The sequence below is a fragment of the Meles meles genome, chromosome 6 (genome assembly GCF_922984935.1).
Source record: "Meles meles chromosome 6, mMelMel3.1 paternal haplotype, whole genome shotgun sequence".
NCBI lineage: Eukaryota > Metazoa > Chordata > Mammalia > Carnivora > Mustelidae > Meles > Meles meles.
Window position 1 is genome coordinate 32,435,975 of NC_060071.1, and position 21,325 is coordinate 32,457,299.

Sequence of the window (21,325 nt, forward strand, 5' to 3'; positions counted from 1 at the left end):
CTAATGGTTAATCCCAGGTGGGAAAGATCCAGATTGTCTGGACCTGAGTTGAAAGCTGTCTGCAGGCATATGGAAACAAAAGGCTCTATCCTAATGTCTGCACAATCCAGAATCAAAGAGAAGACTGGTCTTGCCGAGGACCCACTGGTAGAATTTCCAGGACTGGATCCCACACTGGGTAGACCCCACTGGAAGAACAGAGCTTCCAGTTTCTTGAGCCTCCATCTTCCTCTTCTTGCCATGTCTGGCTGGAGCAACCCTGAACTGGTCCCGCCATCTAGGCCAAACCCTTTGAGGCCCAGGTCAGAGGAGCTCTAGCCGGCAGCCTGGCTGGTATACGCTGCTCTGTGACCGCTCAACCCCAGCTGTGCCCCCACCCCCCACCCCTCCACCAAGAAGCAGGTGCGCTGTGCTCACAGCTAGAAAGGGCAGTTCCCTGGACCTTCCCCAGCATGCAGGCTGAGAGCTGTGGTAGGAAGTGCTATGTCCCTGTGGGCTGACTCCTGGCTTTTGTTGTAACCCTTGCTCCCCTGTCCAGATGGTGCAGGTGGAACTCTGAGGCCCACGCCAGGGTGGGTTTGCCTCTTCGACAACACAAAACTTGAGTCTGGCAACCACTGGATTGCAATATGCCTTAAATATTATCTGCAAATTCCAGAGTGATCGCTAGTGGAGAGGAGCAGAAACACCAGTGTGGGGATAGCATCTACCGTACAGGGTTTAGAGGTGTAAAACCTGGTCTAAATTTAGAATCTACACGTTTGCGTTTCCATCCATTCTACTCATAATAACGAGGCAGCTGTTGCTACCCCTGCCAACTGCTGACTCTTCCTGCCTAAGCCAGGTGGCCTCTCGGCTACTTAAGGGTCAGCATATTTGCCTGTCGGCCGTCATTGAGAACCCGGTGAGTGTGTACTTTAAGGAACAGGCAAAGTTATGCGAATTCTGTAGCAGATGAAGCTCGATGCTGCACGAGGCCTGGCCTCTGCTCATACTGTCTGCGCGGCTGGGGCTGGGAGCCCTTCACAGAGGGTGACCAGACCCCGGTATAAACAAGCCCCTCAGAAGCCGCAGGAGCCCAGGGAAGGCTGTATGGAGACTGGCCACCAGGGGGCAATCGCACACAGCGGACCGGCAGCCCTCAGGGAGCGCCTGGCAAAGTGGAAGGCCTTGTCTTCTGGGGCTAGTTTTTTCAGGTCTGGGAGGGAATGAACAGGAAATACCGTCCAGGTCAGCGGGGAGGAAAGACCCAAGAGGGCATGAACCCTTGGGGGCAAAACCAACCACATCTGCAAGCAAACCTTCCCCCGTGTGTCAGCATGGGAGGGTCCCAGAGAAAACCAATGCCCGTCTCGTTTTTTAGTGTATATTAAAACAATTTTATTTACACAGTAACATGATGCCACAGAGAACACAGCAAAGTACCACAGCAAACCAAGGGGCGGCACCACCTGGTGACAGAGGGGACCTTACATGGGTAGATTTATACAACTCTAAAATATGTAGAGGGTTGAAGCTCCAGGAAAGAGCAAGAGAAACAAGATTTTCCACTATAGGGAGCGGGCAGAGCCATGGGGAACTAAGGAGAGACTGCAGTGAGGACTGCCATGATTCAAATACTGACAAGGATGACATCTTGCTTCTTCCCTGATCTCATGCCAAAATGCCCTGCGTATCAACAGAAAATCCCAACCCAGTGTGTTCACACATAATTCTTTAAAAACCTGGCAAGGGAAGGGATAACTGAGTAGCACTTGGAGCAAGTTTCCTGAAGCAGTGTGGTTTCTCCTTCAAAAATGCTACCCTGAACCCATATAGGGCTGTTCAACATTCAAATTATCGTGAGTGCAAACACACACACACACTTTCCACACACTAGACGGGCAAAGTGGATTTTCCATAATACAATAATAGTCGTAGCAAAATATATGACTCTATACTTCTGCTAGGTTAAAAAATTTCCGACCTCTTTTGATTCCCTGAAACTTTAATTAAAAAAAAAAAAAAAAGCATGGGGGTGAGTGGGATGGGTTAAAGGTGAGAAGCTGGATTAAGTCCAGAGGCTCTTTGGAGTGGGAAGCATGTGATGGGATGGTGGGAATGCAGGCCCCTGCAGCCCACTTAGGTGGGGGAAGCTTTTAGCAGTGGCTGATGCAAAACCTACTCTAATTTTAAACAGCTACAGAGAAGGGATGTTAACAGCTGTGTAGCACCTTGTACATTCGGGGCACTTGGAGATCTTAAATGATGGTGATGAGTGGTAACCACCTCTGTAGGAAGCTTTATAAAAACGACTCGGATTTAAGAAACTTCCCAGGAATTCTTTAAACAAACCTACTGAAACTACCACAGTCTCCTAGAAAAAATATTGCCCAGCTCTCAGAATCACATGGATGCTTCGTTCCCAAGATGAAGTCAGGGCGACAGCCACGGTCACATCCTGGAGATGTGAGGAGAGGGACTAGTTTCCTCTCCTCAGATACTGGGGACCACGGCTTTCATCATCACCATCATCTTTTTTCTTAATAGACAAAATGGACTTATTTTTAAAAAGTAGGCGCTTTTTTGGGAGGATGGATTATTTTATCAGCCAAATCCCTTGACATGGAATGTATGTGAGCTCTCCTTCTATGGCATCCGTTGTAACTCAACCTCCTCCCCTTCAAAGCATCAGGACAAAAAGGCTGGATTTCTTTGGTATCATCACTATCTAGGATCTTGCATTGTAGCTCCCTGGCTTCCCTTACAGCATCTTTTTTGGTCCACAGACTCTCAACTTTCGGCACTGCCATGAGCACGGACAGCTGGCCTTCGGGGCTGGCCGCACTTGGCCTTGTCTTGGCACAGCTCTTCGGGCCTTTGAGAGTATGAGCTTCAATGAGGTAAAACTAATAACCCAGTCTCGTGGGCAGCCATCCTGTTCACTCGTTAGGCTGGACCAGAATTTGCAGTCCTATCAACTAGTGAGGGAAGTAAGAAACGTGTCAGAGTTGGCCTGGGGTGCCAAGTCCCTCTCTCCCTCCTCTTCAAGTATGTCTACACTTCATTCAAACACCTAGAATCATTTGGAATTACAGTGCAGTATCCTGAGTACATCCTGATTTCTGGGACTAGTCTGTATTTTTTTCAGATCACTGCCAGTATAATCTAGGGGATAATATTATATTTGCAGCTTACCGGCAAAACCGAGTCAGGTTACTTCCCTAACGGAAGTGTTTTTAATTCAAATTTAGGAAGCTAAGTGCAATCTTTCCATGCCTTATTATTTAGTAGGCCCCAAAGGTCTTTCATTTTCAATACTAGAAACCTTAAAATACAGTTTTCCTCCCAGAAATATCATAACTATTTCTAGAGGTTTAGATGTCTTGGCTTATGAGTTTTCCATGTTAACAACCTTCTTCTGAGTCTGGAAGCAATACTGGCCCCCATTTGACCTGCTGAAGAAAGGCTATCCAGACTCTTAAAATCCTCACAGGCACCTTCTACTTTGACCCCCTCAATGTCAGTGGTGCGGGTGCTTGTGCCCTCTCTACACCTCACCCAGTTCATCCCCAGAGGGCAAACCTTGAAACCCACTGCCGTCCTCTTGGCCTCCAATCCTCACTTCATCTGGGGGTTGGTAGGTCTCATTCATGATTCACTCATGTGGACTCCATAGGTTCAACTGCCCTTTCTCCCATCCTGCAGTCATTCTTCATGAGTTAGCTTCTCAGCATCACCTCAGTGTACATTCACCTAAGGGGCTCTCCCTCAGGCCAGCATCACAGTCCTAGTCCTCGCTGTGGGACGTCGGATTCTCTTCTTTCCAAGACTAGCTTGTCACCGGAACAAGGCACTCTGCTATATATACATTCAGGCTTCATCTTGGTTATTCCACCCACTTCCCTGTTTCTCTAGCACCGAAATGTGTCAGAGAGATTGTTCCTGCTCATGTGGCTTAAGGTAAAGTTCCAAAGGTGGCTTAATTGTTCAAACTCTCGATAAATGGAAGAATCTGTAGTACGGACTTCAACAGAAAAGAAAAAATTTCCAAATAATATTGAAGGTGGTAACTTGACATTACTTGAGAAAACTTAAAGTGCTATCCTAGTCATAATGCAAAACTCTAACACATATATATCCGACTGTGTCCGAAGGTAGGGTTTCTTTCCAGTTGATGAATGAATTCAAAGTTCCTACTGTAATTACAATGGGAGCGTAAAAAAAATTTGTGACATTAACTGCCTGAATTTTACTATTCTGGAAAAATACTCCAAGGACCATCTGATGTAGTACTTCTTGTCTAGAGATAGTTATTTTGTCTGTTCTGCTCTAACCCGTAACACCCTTTTCCCTCTCTACCTCATGTTCCCCAGAGAAAAATTAATCTAGTCACCTGTCTCTGGGAAGCCTGAGGCCCTTCTCTGACTAGGTGGCATTCATCTTTTGCCCTCAACAAGTCTGAATATAAAAACAGTACTGAACAAATCTGGTGCGAGGGAGGGGCTCGGTTTACCAGTGCTCTAGGGTAACAGTAGTGGAGGGTGTCCATGCCTAGAATACTGTAGAGTTAACATGAAGAAGGCTGGATCCAAGTCAAACAGGGAAAAAAAAAAAAAAGGAAAAGAAAAAGGATATCTAGAGAACAAACAGAGGGCCCAGGGAACATTCTTCATTAAATATGAAACCTCATTAAATAGTCAACATTCAAATTTACATGGGCAAGGCACCACGAGCATGACATTGAGTAAGTGTATCAATCTGCGGACCGTCTGGGGGAGGGCGGGGAGGACGGTGAAGGGAATGTGCTGGCTGACATGGTCAGTGGTCTGGGTGCTGCTACTTCAGTGTATAATTAGGCAAGGACTTATGTGCATGTGGGCTCTGCTAAGGTGAATGAAAGAGCAGGCCACGAGGTGAGGCACAGCCATGCCCCAGGACCCGTGCACGGAGCGGACTGCTGGCCTGCAGTGGTGGGCCCGCTCGGCAGCTGTTCCTAGGGGCTGAGCCCTGCACTCTGGCTAAGGAGGCCAGGCTGTTTGTGGGCCAGTGAGTTCTCTTCCTTGGGAGTCCTGTACGGCTGGCCAGGAGGACAGAGACATCCTCCATGGGGAGCCTTACATGGCCCATTTTCTTAAAAACAAAACAAAAACAACAACAACAAAACACACAAAGAAGATCACAATAAAATACATTCTTCTCCTTTCTTGATCCTCTTTGATTTAGGTGAATCATATGAAAAAGGCTGTTAAAAATGTTAAAAGTTTAGAAATTTCCAAAAGGCCACTAATGTGCTAAGTAATACTGCACAACCAGTCTTGGCTTTCAGAAGCTCTGCACTGGTAGGGGAGGGGTCCCGGGGCTCCCTCGCCGACGAGACACAGAGGACACATCTCTCAACCCTGTCACAGGTCGTTCCCCTCAGAGGCCCGGCCTCTGCTCCCAGCATGCACGTGCACACCCATGTGTGTGCACACCCACGTGTATGCACACTCACACAGCTGAGTGACTCTTGGGATTTCAAGGTTGAAGTAAACAGATACTCACAGTTTTGAATCAAACAAGCACACCCGCGTCCCCTCCCACCCCAAGCCCCCCGGAAGGAACTCTCATTTCTTAGCGCAAATGTGTATGTGCCAAGGGAGGAAGGGGAGGATTTCTGTAGAACTTGCTTCAGGTAAAATTGCAACACAAACACTGTAATATACAGCTAAAAAAAATACATACAAAAATTGCACATATATTCCTAGGAGAGGAGCATGGACCCCACGTCTGGCACGGCTCGCAGGCACCCACCTCAGCACTCAACATCCTTGCGAGCCATCCTCTGGGGCCACAGCAGAGAGTTCTAAGGAGCAATGTTCCCCGGGGCCACTGGGAGGCAGCCTTTTCTGTCAAGATCAACGTTGTGAGGAGACCGGCAGTCTCATCGGTGGCCGTCTCCCCTCCCTGGCCTCTGACGGCCCTCACCGCCAGTGCGCTGTGCCCTCCGAGCAGATCTCAGAGCTCAGCTGACAGCGGTTTCCCTCATAGCTGATGTCTACAGCATTGGGAGACTAGTTAACACTGGCTACTGAGAGGAGGAAGCTGGCCGATTACCGCTCAGGGGAACACGGGGATCTGGGCTCTGCCGGCCTTGGCTGTACACACTGCCAGCTCTGAGAGTAATCAAAGCCAGCACAACGACCCCTGGGGGGGCCCCCTAGGGAACTGCATGTGTGGAAAGTCATCTCTGGGTGTCCTGCCAGCTCTTTATCAGAGCCGAACTGTACGCACCCTGTGGAGGCATCAGTGACACCCCCTTGGGTCGGTTCTGGAAGGGGACAAAAGTGGCTGATAAACCCGAACTTCACTGGCAAGTAGGGATAGAGTTGAGGTGAAGGAGAGTCAGGCAGTGGCAGGAGAGGAGAGACTGGCCGGGCCGTCCTCTGTGTAGTTCACCTACTTACTGAGGACAAGGGAAAATGCGTCTATGACCCAAGGGACAAAATCTCTCCTTGTCTTTTGACTATCTGCTGGAACAAAGGATAGAGTCCCCAGGCACAAAACTGGCCTGATGCTAGGGAAAGCAGTTCTGCCTGGTAAGAGAGTCAGTGATTGATCCTTTAAAGACAAAAAAAAAGTCTGTTGTGAGAGCTTAGTGGATGATGGTAAGGACCGGTCAAATCTGTCTATTGCTAGTGAGAATAAATACTTGGTGTTAAAAAGATAGGTGATACTCAGAATCATGGAGGAGTTGGACACAGATCACTGAGTTCATACCAAAAGAGCTGTCCCTTCTGGGATGGACATGTTCATTTTCTTCCTGCATTTGGGGACAATTAGGGTGAAAGGCGTTCCGATGGAAGGGAATTGCACAACCGCACAGTGAAGATAGACCGAGCTTTGCACTCGGTGTGGAGCTGTGAATGAGCCTTCAGAGGACACTCATTTTTTTCTGGACAGGGATGAAAGGTTGGTCTCTCTTCTTTCTTTGAATTCCATGGGAGCACTGGGAATGGGGAGTGCACAGGTGACTGGAAGGTGGGAATGAAAGAAAAGTAGCAGCCAGGACAGACTAGCGGTGTTGCAGGGTCTTCACAATACAGCCGAGGGAATCTGGAGTGGCAAAAGCCAGATACTGAGCACAGAGCCAGTCCTCCAGGCTGACCCCACCCTCCCTGTCTAGGGACTTCTCAGCAAACTTGATCATGAGCAGTGTTCGCTTGATGTCCAGCCAGTTCTGGAGCAGAGCGCTCCTCTGCGCTGGGCTGGGAGAGACGGTGAGAGTCTGGAAGAGATCTTCCCGGGGGCCCCACAGCAGACACTGGAGGATGCCTTTGGCGTCTGAAATGAGGATCCGCTCAGAAGGGTTGGGGTTGAGAAGGCAGCTGGCCAGCTGCTGCAGGCCCCGGGAATAGGGGGAGCGGAGTGGGATGCGAGGCAGGTCTGCCCGAGTGTATTCTTTCTCCTTCAGCTCCGGGTTCTCATCGAACGGGTTGGGCAGGTGCAGCATCTCATAGATGAGGATGCCCGTCTGGAACTCATCACACTTTTTATACTGGGTGGCTGTTATGATCTCTGGAGCGAGGCGGGACTGGTCGCGGAGGATCTCGGGGTCCACCAGATGGCTCTTCTGCTTGGCTTGAGAGAAGTTGCTTACTATGAGCCTGGTGGAACAAGACGAGGTGGGGCTGGCCTCCACGGGCCCCAGGCCCTGGCTGGTCCCCCCCGGCTGGTAGTGGACGAGCAGCAGGTTCTCCAGACGAAGATCGCAGTGAGTGACGTGGTAGGGCTTGAGGTGCTCCAGGCCAGAGCACAGCTGTAAGAGCAGCAGACACACTTGCCTCTCATACAGGTCCGGGCTCTTCCCGTGCTGGCCCAGAGAGTCCCGCACAAAATCAGCCACCGTGAGATAGGGAACCTCTCTGGTGATGACCACCACGTGGCTTCTCTGCTTCCTGCTGATGAGCCCCTGGCTTGCTTTCTGGGATGACTCTGTTTCAGAGCAGGGCTCAGGGCTCTTCCCATCAGTTTCTCCTTTCACCTCTTCTTCAGCTTCTTCCATTTCATCCTCTTCCTCTTCAGGGGCATCGGGATCGTCCCAGGGAAGCAGACGATTAGGGACTTCCGCAAGGAAATGACCACAGTCCTGCTGGATATTGAAATGGACAGCAAGACTCTGCCGGACAGCCAAGCTGTGATAGTACTGCTGCGACTCTTTCGCTTTGCTCTTACAGATCTGAAAGAAGAACGCAAATGACACAATGTAAAACACACCCTTTCATAACCAGGCTTGGAGGTGTAAAGGAAGAGAAATGGGGAGGTGACTGGTTAGGAATAGGCCGTGTTACAGTGAAGTCTTCAGGAAGGGTCTTGGTAGTCCTGTGCCTAGTAACAGTAATAATGGCAGGAGCCATCTCTTATGGCTGTAGACACACTGAGCACTTCATGTATTTTATCTCTAGTCCTTATACTAACCCTTCGAAGTAGGCTGAAGATTTAAGAATTAAAAAAAAAAGAAAAAAGCAAGCAAGCCAGCCAGCCCAGGGCTACCAGCTTGCAAACCCAAGCCTGTCTAACGCCAAAGCTTGCTTCTTCTACTACACCTTGTATATCACCTAGAAAACGGAACAACCAAGAATAATTTTTTACCTACTTTCTGCAGAGGCTTACAGCCCAGACTTATACAACAGCTCTATAAATTGAGCCAGGATACCTTATTTTATCACTGGTCAGGAGGGTAACATAAGGTTGGCCAGGTGAAGTGTGGGTTTTCCTAATTGTAAATGAATGTCATCGTCACAACAGGCATGCCCGGTTGACCGGCAAGGTAGAGGTAAAGCTTGGAGAGCATCATTGGTCTGAGCACAATGAACATTTCCATGGCAGGACTCTGAGTTTCACACTTTCTCTTAACAAGACTGTGGTCATTTCCTTGTGGAAGTCCCTAATCGTCTGCTTCCCTGGGACGATCCCGATGCCCCTGAACTGGCCTCTTTTAAAGGCCAATATTTAGGCAGGAAGGCCTTTCCAAAAGAATTTTATTAAGTGGTTATGGATCATGCAAGAGTTTTTTGATCACAAACATTAGCCAACAGTTCTGTATACCGAAACAACTACTATATTTCTAGTAGTCCAGGGCTAGACAAGCAAAGAGCAAATCAAATCACCCCTAAATGGATTATGATGACAGGATGTGGAGAAGCGGCCAGTGGAAGACTCAGTGTCTAACACTCATTCACAGATCGGAAAGCCTGGTCAGGACAGCTGCTCCATGGGCCGGGACCTGAGGAGCCCGTTTCCTCAGCAGGGAGATGCTGCTGGATTTTACAGGGATCCAAGCCTCCTGGTAACATGCCCCTGGAAGTGTTCATGCTGCCTGTTTGCTGCAGTCATACAGAAAAGAAACACATTTTTAAAAGGATTTTCTAGTTTTATTTTAAAAACATTTCCTTGGGAGGGTGCTGATAAGTCTCCAGGTCTGAGAAAGAGCATGCTCTGATTTCCATTCAAATAGATACTAAGAAAAATTGAACTAGGTGATGGGGACTCAAGAGTACACTTCTCATGATAACAGGAAAAAAAAAAGAAAGAAAAAACCAAAAAGGACCCCACCCCCCCAAAACCAGACCAAAGGTAAAGGCCTATCTGGGGGAAAGGAACATCTTCTCTCATTTACTGTATTTATACATATTTATTACACTTCAGAGTTTTGACACCAGTGATCAATACCACAGAAATCTCTCTCTCTTCAAATCTTATACTGCCTACTTCATCAATTTGAGGGCACGTTAAGCATTTTTTCTTTAACTAAACTTCTGGTCTTGAAAGAGAGATAACCCCAGGCTGAGTTCAAGTTCAAACATATATCTTTCAGAAAATACTATCTTTGGAAAGCTCTCCAAGTCTCTGTACATGCAGAATAATATATACTCCTATATGCTCATCAATCACATCATGAATTCTTTCTATACTGTACTGTTGGCAATATTTCATATTTATGTGTCAGCAGGTATTTAAAAAATCCTATACCAGTCATCTTTTAGTTGTATAGGAGTTGGATCTAGGACACGGCACCATTAAACCCATTCTCAATTTTAATAATTTGCTCCATATCACATCGCTGGCCGGAATGAAAGTTCAAAGGTCCCAACTCCTTAGTCTTTGAAAAGTCAATCAAATACCACTGAGTTGAGTTGAATGAGACTGTAGTTAAACTCTAGCAGTCACTTTCCAGAAAGGACCCTCACCCAGGACTTGCCAGATTTGGGATTTAGTCCTGACATGAAATGTGTAAACTTGGGCATCTCAGCCAATTTCTCTGAGGCTCAGTCTCCCTAAAAAGGGAGACAATATACAAAAAATCCTGAAACCTACTACTTCATAGGGCACTTGTGAGGATTAAATGAGATCAACTCTGTAGAGTCGACCTATAAATCTCAAAGCCACATAAATGTAACATTGCACATGACTAAGACTATAACCTGTAAACGTTAAACATGATGTCACACTATAAATCTTCATGTTTTTTCAAACAGAGAGAAGCAAAACAGAAAAATGCTTCTTTCTTTGAGTTTTGAGAGCCACCTGCCCCAGCAACGAGGCTCCCTGACCATGGGTTGTGTGGAGGCAGCTAGAGAGGAAGAGGTAAAGCCCAACCCCGCCCACCTCCCTCTCCCCATTCAGGCAACAAGTCAGACTGGCAGTACTTTCTGGTCCAAGACAGACCCAGTCCAAGGCTGAGAGAGAGAGGGAGAAGTGTCTGACCACTCTGTAGTTTCTACTATGCTAAGCTGCACTGAAAAAAACTTGCCACTCTGTGGCAAGCGAAGAGGGTATTCTAATTGTGACTAGTCCTCACATCTTGTTATTCGGGTGGTATCTGCCTGCATACAGAGACACACGAGGTTTCGTAAGACTCCTCAGAGCTGTGTGAGCAGACAAGAACATGGACACTACAACAAGAATTTATGTTTAGTTTCACAGATCAACTTGAGATAAAGGATCAAAGTGATTTAAAAAGGAGAAATGATAAATTGTTCAACCATTCTGGATACTCTGAAGGAAAATGGCCTGCCTGGATAGCCGGCCTGAGGTAGCACTCCCTTATCTCTCCATCTTACAATATAGAGACAGGCTGAAGAATAATGGGTCACTTTAGTTTAAAAGGTAAAGGGAAATGGGAAAAGTCTGAAAAGAGGGAAACACACATACTAGGGTTTCTAATTGGTTCACAACCATGAAAACAGTTATAATCAAAATACAGGCCTATGGAGATTTCCAAGATAGGATTCCTTTTATGATGAGTATCTCATAACTCTTTATTATGAGCTTCTGATGATGTTACTTTAGGTAGGAACATTATAGGATTCTATGTACCACACAGTAGCAATTTTTCAAATATTAGTAACTTTACTCCTTTAGTTTAAAAAAGGAAACTCAAAATGACCTGACTTCAGATGATAAATTTCTAGTCCAAAAGTTATTTCAGAAAACAAGCCGCTCTTTCCAGAACAAATGGACAGGGTTTCTCCTGCCGGTTGTTGTTTTGACCTCCTTCCCTTACCCGATATTTTCTCTACCAGGGAGCAAAGGACTTCTTCTGGGCCTCCCTTTTTCATTTATCTTTCTTGAAAGGAATTTACATTCCTTCCCTAAAAGGGTAGCTGGCTTGAACTGCAGGAATTTCCAAAGAGATTCCATTCCCTAAGAAGAATGATTTCCACAGGACTTCTAAGCTTCCCCAAATTTTGAAACAGGAACAAAACAGGAGCTGGAATGGTCCCATATCTTCATGTAAGATTCTCCTTTTTAATAAGAGAAAAATCATCTCATAGTTGTTTTGACTACATATGGAAAAACCTATTTAACCTGCCGCCAATTTTGACAGATCTGTCCTGTCTGCACTTTCTGGAAGAGAAGAGAAGCTCTGCGAGAGGCTGAGCCACAGCGACACTAGAGGGAGCTGTGGTATCACCATCCGAGAGTCATTTCCTTGGAAGCTGCAGCAAGAGAACAAAACCAGGCTGGGCAGGGTTGACTCTCCTACGATATGCCATAGGCCGTCTTTGTGGACCAGTTACTGGTTCTGTGAAGGTGGTAATGCCAAATTCAGGCAACAGGCGCGCTTTCTGCAAACAGGAAGAGATGCATGTGCTGGGCAGTGACCCTGGCCTGCTTGCCCTCCCAGACAGCACCCCTTCCCGAGCTACTTCTCCGGAGGAAGTCGGAAGCCCATCACAAGGGACAGCCAGCCAGGGGTACTTACACATCCACCACCACGGATAAAACATTGCCACAAACATTGTGGGGAAAGGAGGTGTCTGAGTTAATGAGGGTGAGGGAGGAGAGAGAAGGAAAAGAAAAACTATTCATTCGCAGCAACTGAGCATTCAAACTAGTATCTGATGGCTCCTTAGCACTTTCCAACTGTTAAAAATCCTGAAGTGATCTAGCCAGAGCCCCAAATATGTGGGTTGGGGAGCCCTTTAGCCACCGATGCAAAAAAAATGCTGGGGGAAAAAAAAGTGCTTCCAGAGCCAGAGCCCTCTCCTGAGGCCTTCTCAGACCCAGGTCAAAGCACACAATGCTTACACAACCTGATCTTCATGGGGGAAACAGCCTGATAATTGTTCCTCACACACAAGCTGAAAAGTTTAATTCCAAACATTCCCTTCAATACATGGGCTCATTTTCTGTGTTGCTCATGGCAACTGCTCTGCATACCTTTGAGTCAAATCTGCCATTATAAAGCATTTATGTTTATAATAATAATAATCTCAACCTAGACAGTGAACTTTTAAAAAGCAGTGTGTGGGGAGCTTTGACTGTAAATCCCCATTAAAAGCAGCTGGGAAGAAGACCAAGTCTATGTGCCTGATACTATTGAGCCTCTCAGAATGCCCACAACGCCTGGAACCGGTAAAGAGGACATTCATACATCTTGCTGTCCTTTCAGCATTGGGGAGGGGAACAGATATTCAGTTTAAGGCCACACAGTGGGGAGGTAGGGGAGAAAGTGGACATCTGGCACCACAATAGGGAAGTGGCTGTGGAATAAACCAGTTGTCGAATGGAGTGGTATTATCCTTTCTCCTTTATTTGACTCTTCCTCCCAAAGGCTCCTTGACACACTAGTTTGTTGGCAGAGGGTGGGTGGGTGGGGGGAGTCTGCCCTCTGTTCTCTTTACTCATGGACACACTCCCTTCAGCAAGCTCATGGCTTCGATCATCTTGATATATTATTGACTCCCACATTTGTAACCCAGACTCGCCTCAGAGCTTTACACTCATCTCTATAATGGCCTACTTGACCCTCCCCCCACCACCCCATATGTCCCATCCCATGGACTCTTAAACTCAACATAACCAAACCCAAACTCTTCTTCCCATCAAAACCCCTGTTCTTCCAGTACTCCCTCTTCTTGGCGAATGGCGCCATTATCTATCCCAACAGCTGGCTAAGAAATCAAATTCACTCTGGATTTCTCCTCTATCTTCACTCTCTACACCTAACCAATCACAAATTTTAATCGATTCTGTTCCCAAATAACTTTCAAATTATCCTCTTGTCTCCATCATCTATTGCTATCTTTATCACTGGCATGGAGTGCTACAGAAGATGTCCAACTGGTCTCCCCGCCTCTCATGTGACTCCCCTCAAACACCAGATGCATCTTTCAAAAAAACTGGATCCCACTTGCCTAATATTTAAACTTTCCAGTGGCTCCCACTACCTTCACAGGAGAAAGGCCTGGCCTGGCCTCCCTTTCCAGTCTTAATTTCTCACGTCTCTTTCACTTTCGCCATATTGAACTACCAGCAGCCAGCTCCCGCCTCCAGCTTCCACCCACCAGGTGTTCTCTCTTCACCCTCATCTGCCTGAGGGATTCCTACTTATTCTTTCAAAGCCATTATCACGTGTCAGTTCTGTCAAAGAGAGAAAGCACTGAACACCCTAAACCTCCCTTCTGTGTTTCTCGCATACGTCTCTATTATTACAGACAGCACACTTGCCGGGTCTGTCTTAAGAGCAGGTATTTGTATCGCTACCGGGGCAAGGCACATTGTGTGTGCTCTCAAAATGTGTACACAAAATACTAAGGGAGGCTACATTTGATCTGGGGTAGCCACAGGGTTATTCACTCAGAGCAGCTAGAATATATAAACAGCTTTTATGAAACAGAGGGAAGTTGGCAAGGTGATGGGGAGGGGACAAACGGCAGACTAGTATGAGTAATGAACGCTCATGACCTGATGACACAAATGAGTAAAACCTGAACAATGAGGCTGTCCACTGAGTCTGGGCTGCCCTAAAGGCTTGAGGGTTTTGCACTGCACAAACCTACATAAAATGACAATGTTCCGCAACATTCCATTCAATTTCCTTTCCTTTTCCCCAAAGAAAACAATAATTACAAAACACAGGACTCTTCAAAATTATTCCACATTTGCTCTTAATTTTCCACTGATGGGCCCAGTCAGCCTAGTACACCTTCAGCCTACTTCCACTTTATCAGCAGGAAATCTCATTTTCACCTTACACTATACATTTTACAGTGCCGCGGTGAGCCTTAAGTGAGATGGATATTGTAGGGAATGAATTGTAGAGGGGCAAAAACGAGAAACACTGAAGATCACACACACTGTACCATCTGCGCCATTTTGTCACATTACACAAAAACTATCTGCAAACAGGAGGGCGCACAGAATGAAAACCTGCAAGCGTGAAACAGCCAGTATTTGGTACAGCCTTGCTCTGGCAACACAGGCTGATCACTCCTTGACCTCAATTCCTTGATCAACCTAGGAGTATTGCTTTGCTTGCTGCTACAGAGCCAAGACACACACACATTCAATGCTGTTACCAATATATTAAAAATGGATTAAGTATTTAATACATAAATGCCATCTGGGCCCCAGGTACTCAGAACTACATGCTCTAGGAATTTGCCATGAGCTCTGTCAGGTAGGCCAGCTAATTTATAGCTTGAACTGCTGCAAAAATGTTCATATGCCCAAGAAACCCATTTTGGAGTCTAGAGAGAAATTTGAAAAGGCAACTGTATAAGATTTTACTATCTTATTTGTAGCTTGTACCCATTAAATCTTTTCATGCTCCCACTCAGCATGTGGATCAAAAGAAAATCACTTGTGTTTGTAAGCTAGTAATTTGGGCTGACAGAATGATGCCCAGAATGCTCACCTTAGAGAAACTGAGGTACAGTGGAGTTCAATAACCATCTCAAGCACAGATTAGGAGTTCAATTAACTTGAATCCTAATATATAATTCCCAACGATGTTTTCTCACCTTGTTTGTGAAAGCTATGCCTTCCTTTTCCCACTAGACTATTCATTTTGATTCCAGATTTATGTGAGTACCCAAACCCCTTCCTTCCTAAACCAATTCCCAGCTGACACTCTTAGGAACTTCTGTTTGTATTCAGCCCTGAAATGAAGTGGAAACTGACCTACGATGGCTACCAGTATGTACAGCTGGCTGCAGACCCATGGCTTTCTGTGAAGTTTCAATATTGGAACATATTTGTACTGAATTATGAAAGTGGAAGTGGTTTCCCCTCTATAGTTTTTTTCCTTATTACTAAGCCATTAATTAATTGCCTGTGTCGATAGTCTGAACTAGTTATAAACTCTTACCAATCAGTTATTCCTGTCAATGTGTTTTCATTTAGTGTATTGCTTTCTCAGCATCCACCCAAATGAGATAAACAAAGACTCAGGTCAATTGCAATAAAAGATGGTGGTGTCCACAGTTCACCTCTACTCACTATAAGCTTTGAACAATATTCTTGACAGAGGTGGAAGAAAGCAAACAGCCCACTATTGTACCAGGGAAGTGCACATCTTCCCCAAGTTCTCTGAGCTCTTTCCTTGAGAACAAAGACCTGGACTCCTTCAAAACAAGAAGATAAATACTACCCCAAATTTGGGACTCTTGGACAAATAAGGCAGAAATTTATACTTTTTGCTTGTGTGAGATTTTTATCTTCCCCAGAGTAATTTCATCCAAATTTCTTCTGCAGTCTCACATAGCAGCATTTATTACAAAATGATCCCATAAAAGCAGTGATAAAGAATGTCCCATTGAGGCTGAGTCAAAACTTTACCAACTGGCCACTCTGCTTGTAGGCAAACATTGTCACTTGTCCATTCAGGGACAACACTGAGGTGCGGCAGGGCTGTCCACTGCTCAGGTATGAGATAATCGGATAGGTTCCACGCAGGAGGTAAGAGGCAGCCTGCCAAAGTAGGTGACCCTTTGCAAAATTAATTATTCCTCTCTGGCCTCAGTTTCCTCCTGTATATAACGATGAATGATGAATGCTGCTCTTCTAAAGTTGCCTTGAGTCTACTTTGTAGAGTCTACTCTACATGTTTGGTGAGTGGCTACCCAGATTCTTTGAAAGGAGGCAAAAGCAAGGTAGACTTTATTCAGAACAGGGAAGTTTCAAGTTCATGCTTAAATTTGTGGTAAGTTTTATTTAGAGAGCAGGGAAGTTAAGGACTGGAGGCCAGCCAAAACGCAGCCCACAGAGACAGGTCTGATCTGCTTGGTGGTGGCTCCCCAAGTGATGAGGGGATAAAAGGAGACAAGAATGAGACAGAAACAGAAGTTGAAGGTTAAATATTGTCTGGGCATCAATTTGGCCTTTCCTTCACCAAAACTCAAAAGTAGGCTGTGCTCACCGCATCCACAGCCTCCCTGTTCCATACACTCTCTAACTGGCTGCATCTGGTGTCTGCTCCCACTGTTACCAAGACTGCATTTTCTTGAGGTTTACTAGAGACTGAACTCCTGCCTTCTCCTTATTCTGGTCAAACTTTCTGCAATCCTACACTCTCTGATCTGTGTGTCCTTGCCCTCTGTCCCTGCTTTGGGTCACTTAGATGAGTGGGCCTTTTCCTGATTTTGTAGACTCTCCTCCTCGGGTGGTCTCTCATCCTAAATCCAGCCTCTCACCAGGCACGGTCTACCACTTGTTTCAGCTCTTTCCTTCTTTCCTACTGTTTGGGTATTTACCTGAACTGCTGCAGTAGCATCATGACTGGTTTCTCTTCTGGACTCTTCCATCATAGTTTTCTTCTAAAATCATTTCACCAGTTTTCTTCCAAATTAATTGATCTTAAGTTATCTCTCTCTTTAAAAATCCTTAGTAGTTTCCCATAAAGCACAAACTAAAGTTTAATTTCTTGAACTCATCATTCAAAGCTATAAATGTGGTCCCAGATCTTTCCATAGCCAAATTTTTCAATATTCTCTCCAGGCACTGCATTCATTACAAACAGTGTGAAGTATTTGATCCTGAGATAGTGTTAACAATGATTTCTTTCATTCATTAGTTGTCATTCACCTTTACATTTCCACATACCACTCTGAACCTTCATTATAATGTCTTGTTTAAGAGTAATATATGCCTTTGTCCACCCCCCCTCACTGGAAGATAAGCTTCTTGAGGGTGAAGTTTTGTTTTATTCACATGTATTTCTGTAAACCCACACAGATATCATAATTTTTTATTCTTTTTTTTTTTTTAAAGATTTTATTTATTTCTCTGACAGAGAGAGAGATCACAAGCAGGCAGAGAGGCAGGCAGAGAGAGAGGAGGAAGCAGGCTCCCCACCGAGCAGCGAGCCCGATGCGGGGCTCGATCCCAGGACCCCGAGATCATGACCCGAGCCGAAGGCAGCGGCCCAACCCACTGAGCCACCCAGGCGCCCCCAGATATCATAATTTTTTAAACAGTAAATGTTTTCTGAAAGGTCAAGAAGTACTTACTGAATGCCCATTATGTACATGGTACTATTTTGGATAGTATATATTGCTATCTGATGCTAAATATATTAGATCAACAGGGTAACAAGGATACAAATATTAATAAACTATGGTCTCTGCCATGGGGAAGCTCAGGTGTAACAGTGGGGAGGGGAGGCATGTGACTTTAATTGTATAATAGTACTGTTGTAGAATTGTAAAACTGTAGCATGATCGTGCAATGATAGAGAAATCCACTGAGCACAGAGTGGGTACACAGAGAAGAGCTGTCAACATGTTCTCAGAACATCAGAGAAGAAAATTCACAGAGCTGGGTTCTTTAAGAAAACAGGAGCTTTCTAGGTACAGGAGAAGAGAGTGGAGGAATAAATATGTACCATTTACTGAATGCTTTCTTTGTGCCAAAGGATGCTAAGAGCACTATATACATCAATCACTATGTACATACGGACTCCTGTGATTTTTCACAATGGCTTTAAGAATGATGTATTTTCTCCATTTTACAGATAAAGATACTGGGTTTAGAAAAGGCATGTAACTGGACCAAATTATCATAGTTACTAAATTGTTAAAGTACAAATTTAAACCTGGGTCTGTCTGACTTAAAAGCCCAAATCCTTAACCACTATGTCAATAGTCCTCAAATTCTGTGCAGGAACCACCCAGAGTGTTTGCTAACAATGCAGTTTCCCAGGCCTCACTGCCAGAGACTCTGATTTTGTAGGTATGGGATGCGGCAGAGGAAAGTATGGTTCCAATGAGGACCCTCAGGCGGTACTGAAATAGGTCACCTGGATGTGACCGTGCTCTTCCCAGAAGCGCAGTCCAGAGAGCAACCAGTGTGTGCACGGCTGCGCAGCATGAAATAGGAGTATTTATAATTTGTGCTAGAGGATGAAACTACAGGGATCAATAACTAAGGATACCTGCCTTCAAGGAGCTCAGTGTCAAATGATCTAAAATCTCCAAGTCATTGTTTTTTTTTAAATTAAAAAAACATTTATATAAAAAACATTATTTAATTTAAAATTTAAATTAAAAAAACTATATTTAAAAAAACAAAATTAAAATCACCTATAATTATCACTACTCTAACATAGCCATTAATTGCATATTACCATTTTGCAGGTGAATTTTTAAAAAGTTATGATCATACTATTTGGTATTCTGCTACTTCCATGTGATGTTTTACCCAAAAATGTTTTCCACGATTTTATAGGGTCTTCGCAATTACTATTTAATGGCCACAGACATTCCATTGGACATTACTATAATTTATTAAATTTTTCCTTAATATCAGACTCTCAGTTTGTTACCAATTTGGGGCAGTGCTAATATTCTTGAGGATGCTAGCATTTAGTAGCTTTCTCTCATGATTTTAAGGAGAAATGTTTACATCTTTGAAGTAATGAGAAAGAAAGCATGTAAGTGCAGAACTATCTAGATACACTCAGACCAGTACCCAATATTAAAGAATAATGAATGATCTAAAAAAAATGTTGAGCAGTAATTTTCCATTACTGTTAATAAGAATAATGCATAATTTTATACATACTTTATAGTTTAGAAAGGAGTTTCAGCACATTAACATATGTGCGGTATAACAATCTTATGAGGTAGGTAGAGCAGTTAGTATCCATTCATATAATAACCAAGAGAGGTTACCTGACTTACTTGGAGATACACAGAGACTGATTCAGAATTTGGACCTGTGTCAGCTTACTCTAAATCAACTCTTATTATGTGTTGTGATGTCTTTTAGTTTAAGATCAATAGAACTACTAAAGCTGTTGAATGAAAAACAGAATAATGCTATGGACTGAACTGTGTCCTCCCTACATTTGTATGTTGAAGCCTTAACCCCTAAATGCACTGTACTCTTCTTTCCCTCGCTCTCACCCCTCACATAAGACACAGTGAGAGGGCAGCTGTCTACAAGCCAGGAGGAGAGTCTCCAGAACTGGGAGAATGGACATTTCTGCTGTCTAGCCATCCAATCAGTCCGTGGTGTTTTGTAATGGCAGCTTGAGCAGACTAAGATTTGCGTCCTGAGAAGTGGAGTACTACTGTAACAAATACCCACAAATGTAGAAGCAGCTTTGGAATTGGATAGAAGCTGGAAGAGTTTTGAGATCCATGACAGAAAAAGCTTAGATAATCATGAATAGACTATTGCAAAATATGAACATTAAGGGTGATTCTGGTGACGAATCAGACAGATATGAGGAACATGCTATTAGAAAATAAGAGAACTGATTAAAAAACAAATGACAAAGAACTTGGCTAAGCTGTTCTAGTATTTTAAGAAAGGCAGAACTTGTGAGAAATGTAATTGTATATTTGGCAGAGAGATTTCTAAGCAGTTGTTCCTTCTAAGTTGAAGGAGCAGCTTGTTTCCTCCAAACTGCTTATAGTATACATGCAAAAGGGGAGACAGAAATTGAAGAAGGAATTGTTAAGCAAAAAGGAACCAAGACTTGAAGATCTGCAAAATTCTAAGCCTATCCATACTGCAACAAACAATAAAGCTAGTTCTAAAAAGAATTCTTTTTTTTTTTAAGATTTTATTTATTTATTTGACAGACAGAAATCACAAGCAGGCAGAGAGGCAGGCAGAGATAGAGGAAGGGAAGCAGACTCCCCACTAAGCAGAGAGCCCAATGTGGGGCTCGATCCCAGGACCCTGAGATCATGACCTGAGCCGAAGGCAGAGGCTTAACCCACTGAGCCACCCAGGTGCCCCCTAAAAATAATTCTAAAAACCGTTGAACAGGGGCGCCTGGGTGGCTCAGTGGGTTAAGCCGCTGCCTTCGGCTCAGGTCGTGATCTCAGGGTCCTGGGATCGAGTCCCGCGTCGGGCTCTCTGCTCAGCGGCGAGCCTCCTTCCCTCTCTCTCTCTCTCTCTCTCTCTGCCTGCCTGTCTACTTGTGATCTCTCTCTGTCAAATAAATAAATAAAATCTTACAAAAAAAAACACAAAAAACCGTTGAACAGCCATTTATCTAAAGAGATCAGGGGTGTGACTCATGGACTTAATCAGTCATCTCAGGAGAAGCCAGAAATAGAAAGAGGATTCTCCCAGCAAAGACACTGCCAGTTTGAGCTTAAGGGAAAGAGAAAGCAGGATGGAATGAAGGAAAGCTGTTGGACTTCTTGGATTCTACAGGACTAGTCCACAGAGCTATTCAGCTGTGAAAGGGCACTATTCTTTAAGGAAAGGGAAGAATGACCCTGAGGGTGTTTTAGCATTTGTCAGGCTTATTACTCCCATCACGAACCTAAGAGATAAGGCTGTTTCCTCCTGGGTTTCAAAGGGTAGGGCTGCCTCTCCAGATTTGGAAAGCCAGGATGACCAGCACTTCAGGGGTAGGCTACCCTAGCAGGGAGCCATGTAGATGGCCCCTCACAGAGGGCAGTGTAGGCAGGGCCCTTACCAAGAGCCAAAGGAGCAGGGTGTTTAGAGCCATGGGAGCGATGCTGCCACCCCAGTGGGCCTGGAGGGTAGAGTGCTTAATCAAAAAGGATATCTGTGAGCCTTCATATCTAATGGAATTTATCTTCCTAGGTTT

The 21,325-nt window shown here is 44.9% G+C and overlaps 1 protein-coding gene across 8 annotated transcripts in view; it reads right to left on the reverse strand.

Moving 5' to 3' along the window:
* Positions 1–1,363: 1,363 nt before the first annotated feature.
* PEAK1 (pseudopodium enriched atypical kinase 1) overlaps positions 1,364–21,325 on the reverse strand; it is a 319,482-nt gene continuing 299,520 nt past the window's right edge. For all 8 annotated transcript variants that reach the window (XM_046008373.1, XM_046008372.1, XM_046008371.1 and 5 more), the window contains one exon: positions 1,364–8,200. In XM_046008373.1, coding sequence (XP_045864329.1) covers positions 7,037–8,200 — 1,164 coding nt within the window. In that variant the 3' untranslated portion in view covers positions 1,364–7,036. The remainder of the gene's footprint in view (positions 8,201–21,325) is intronic.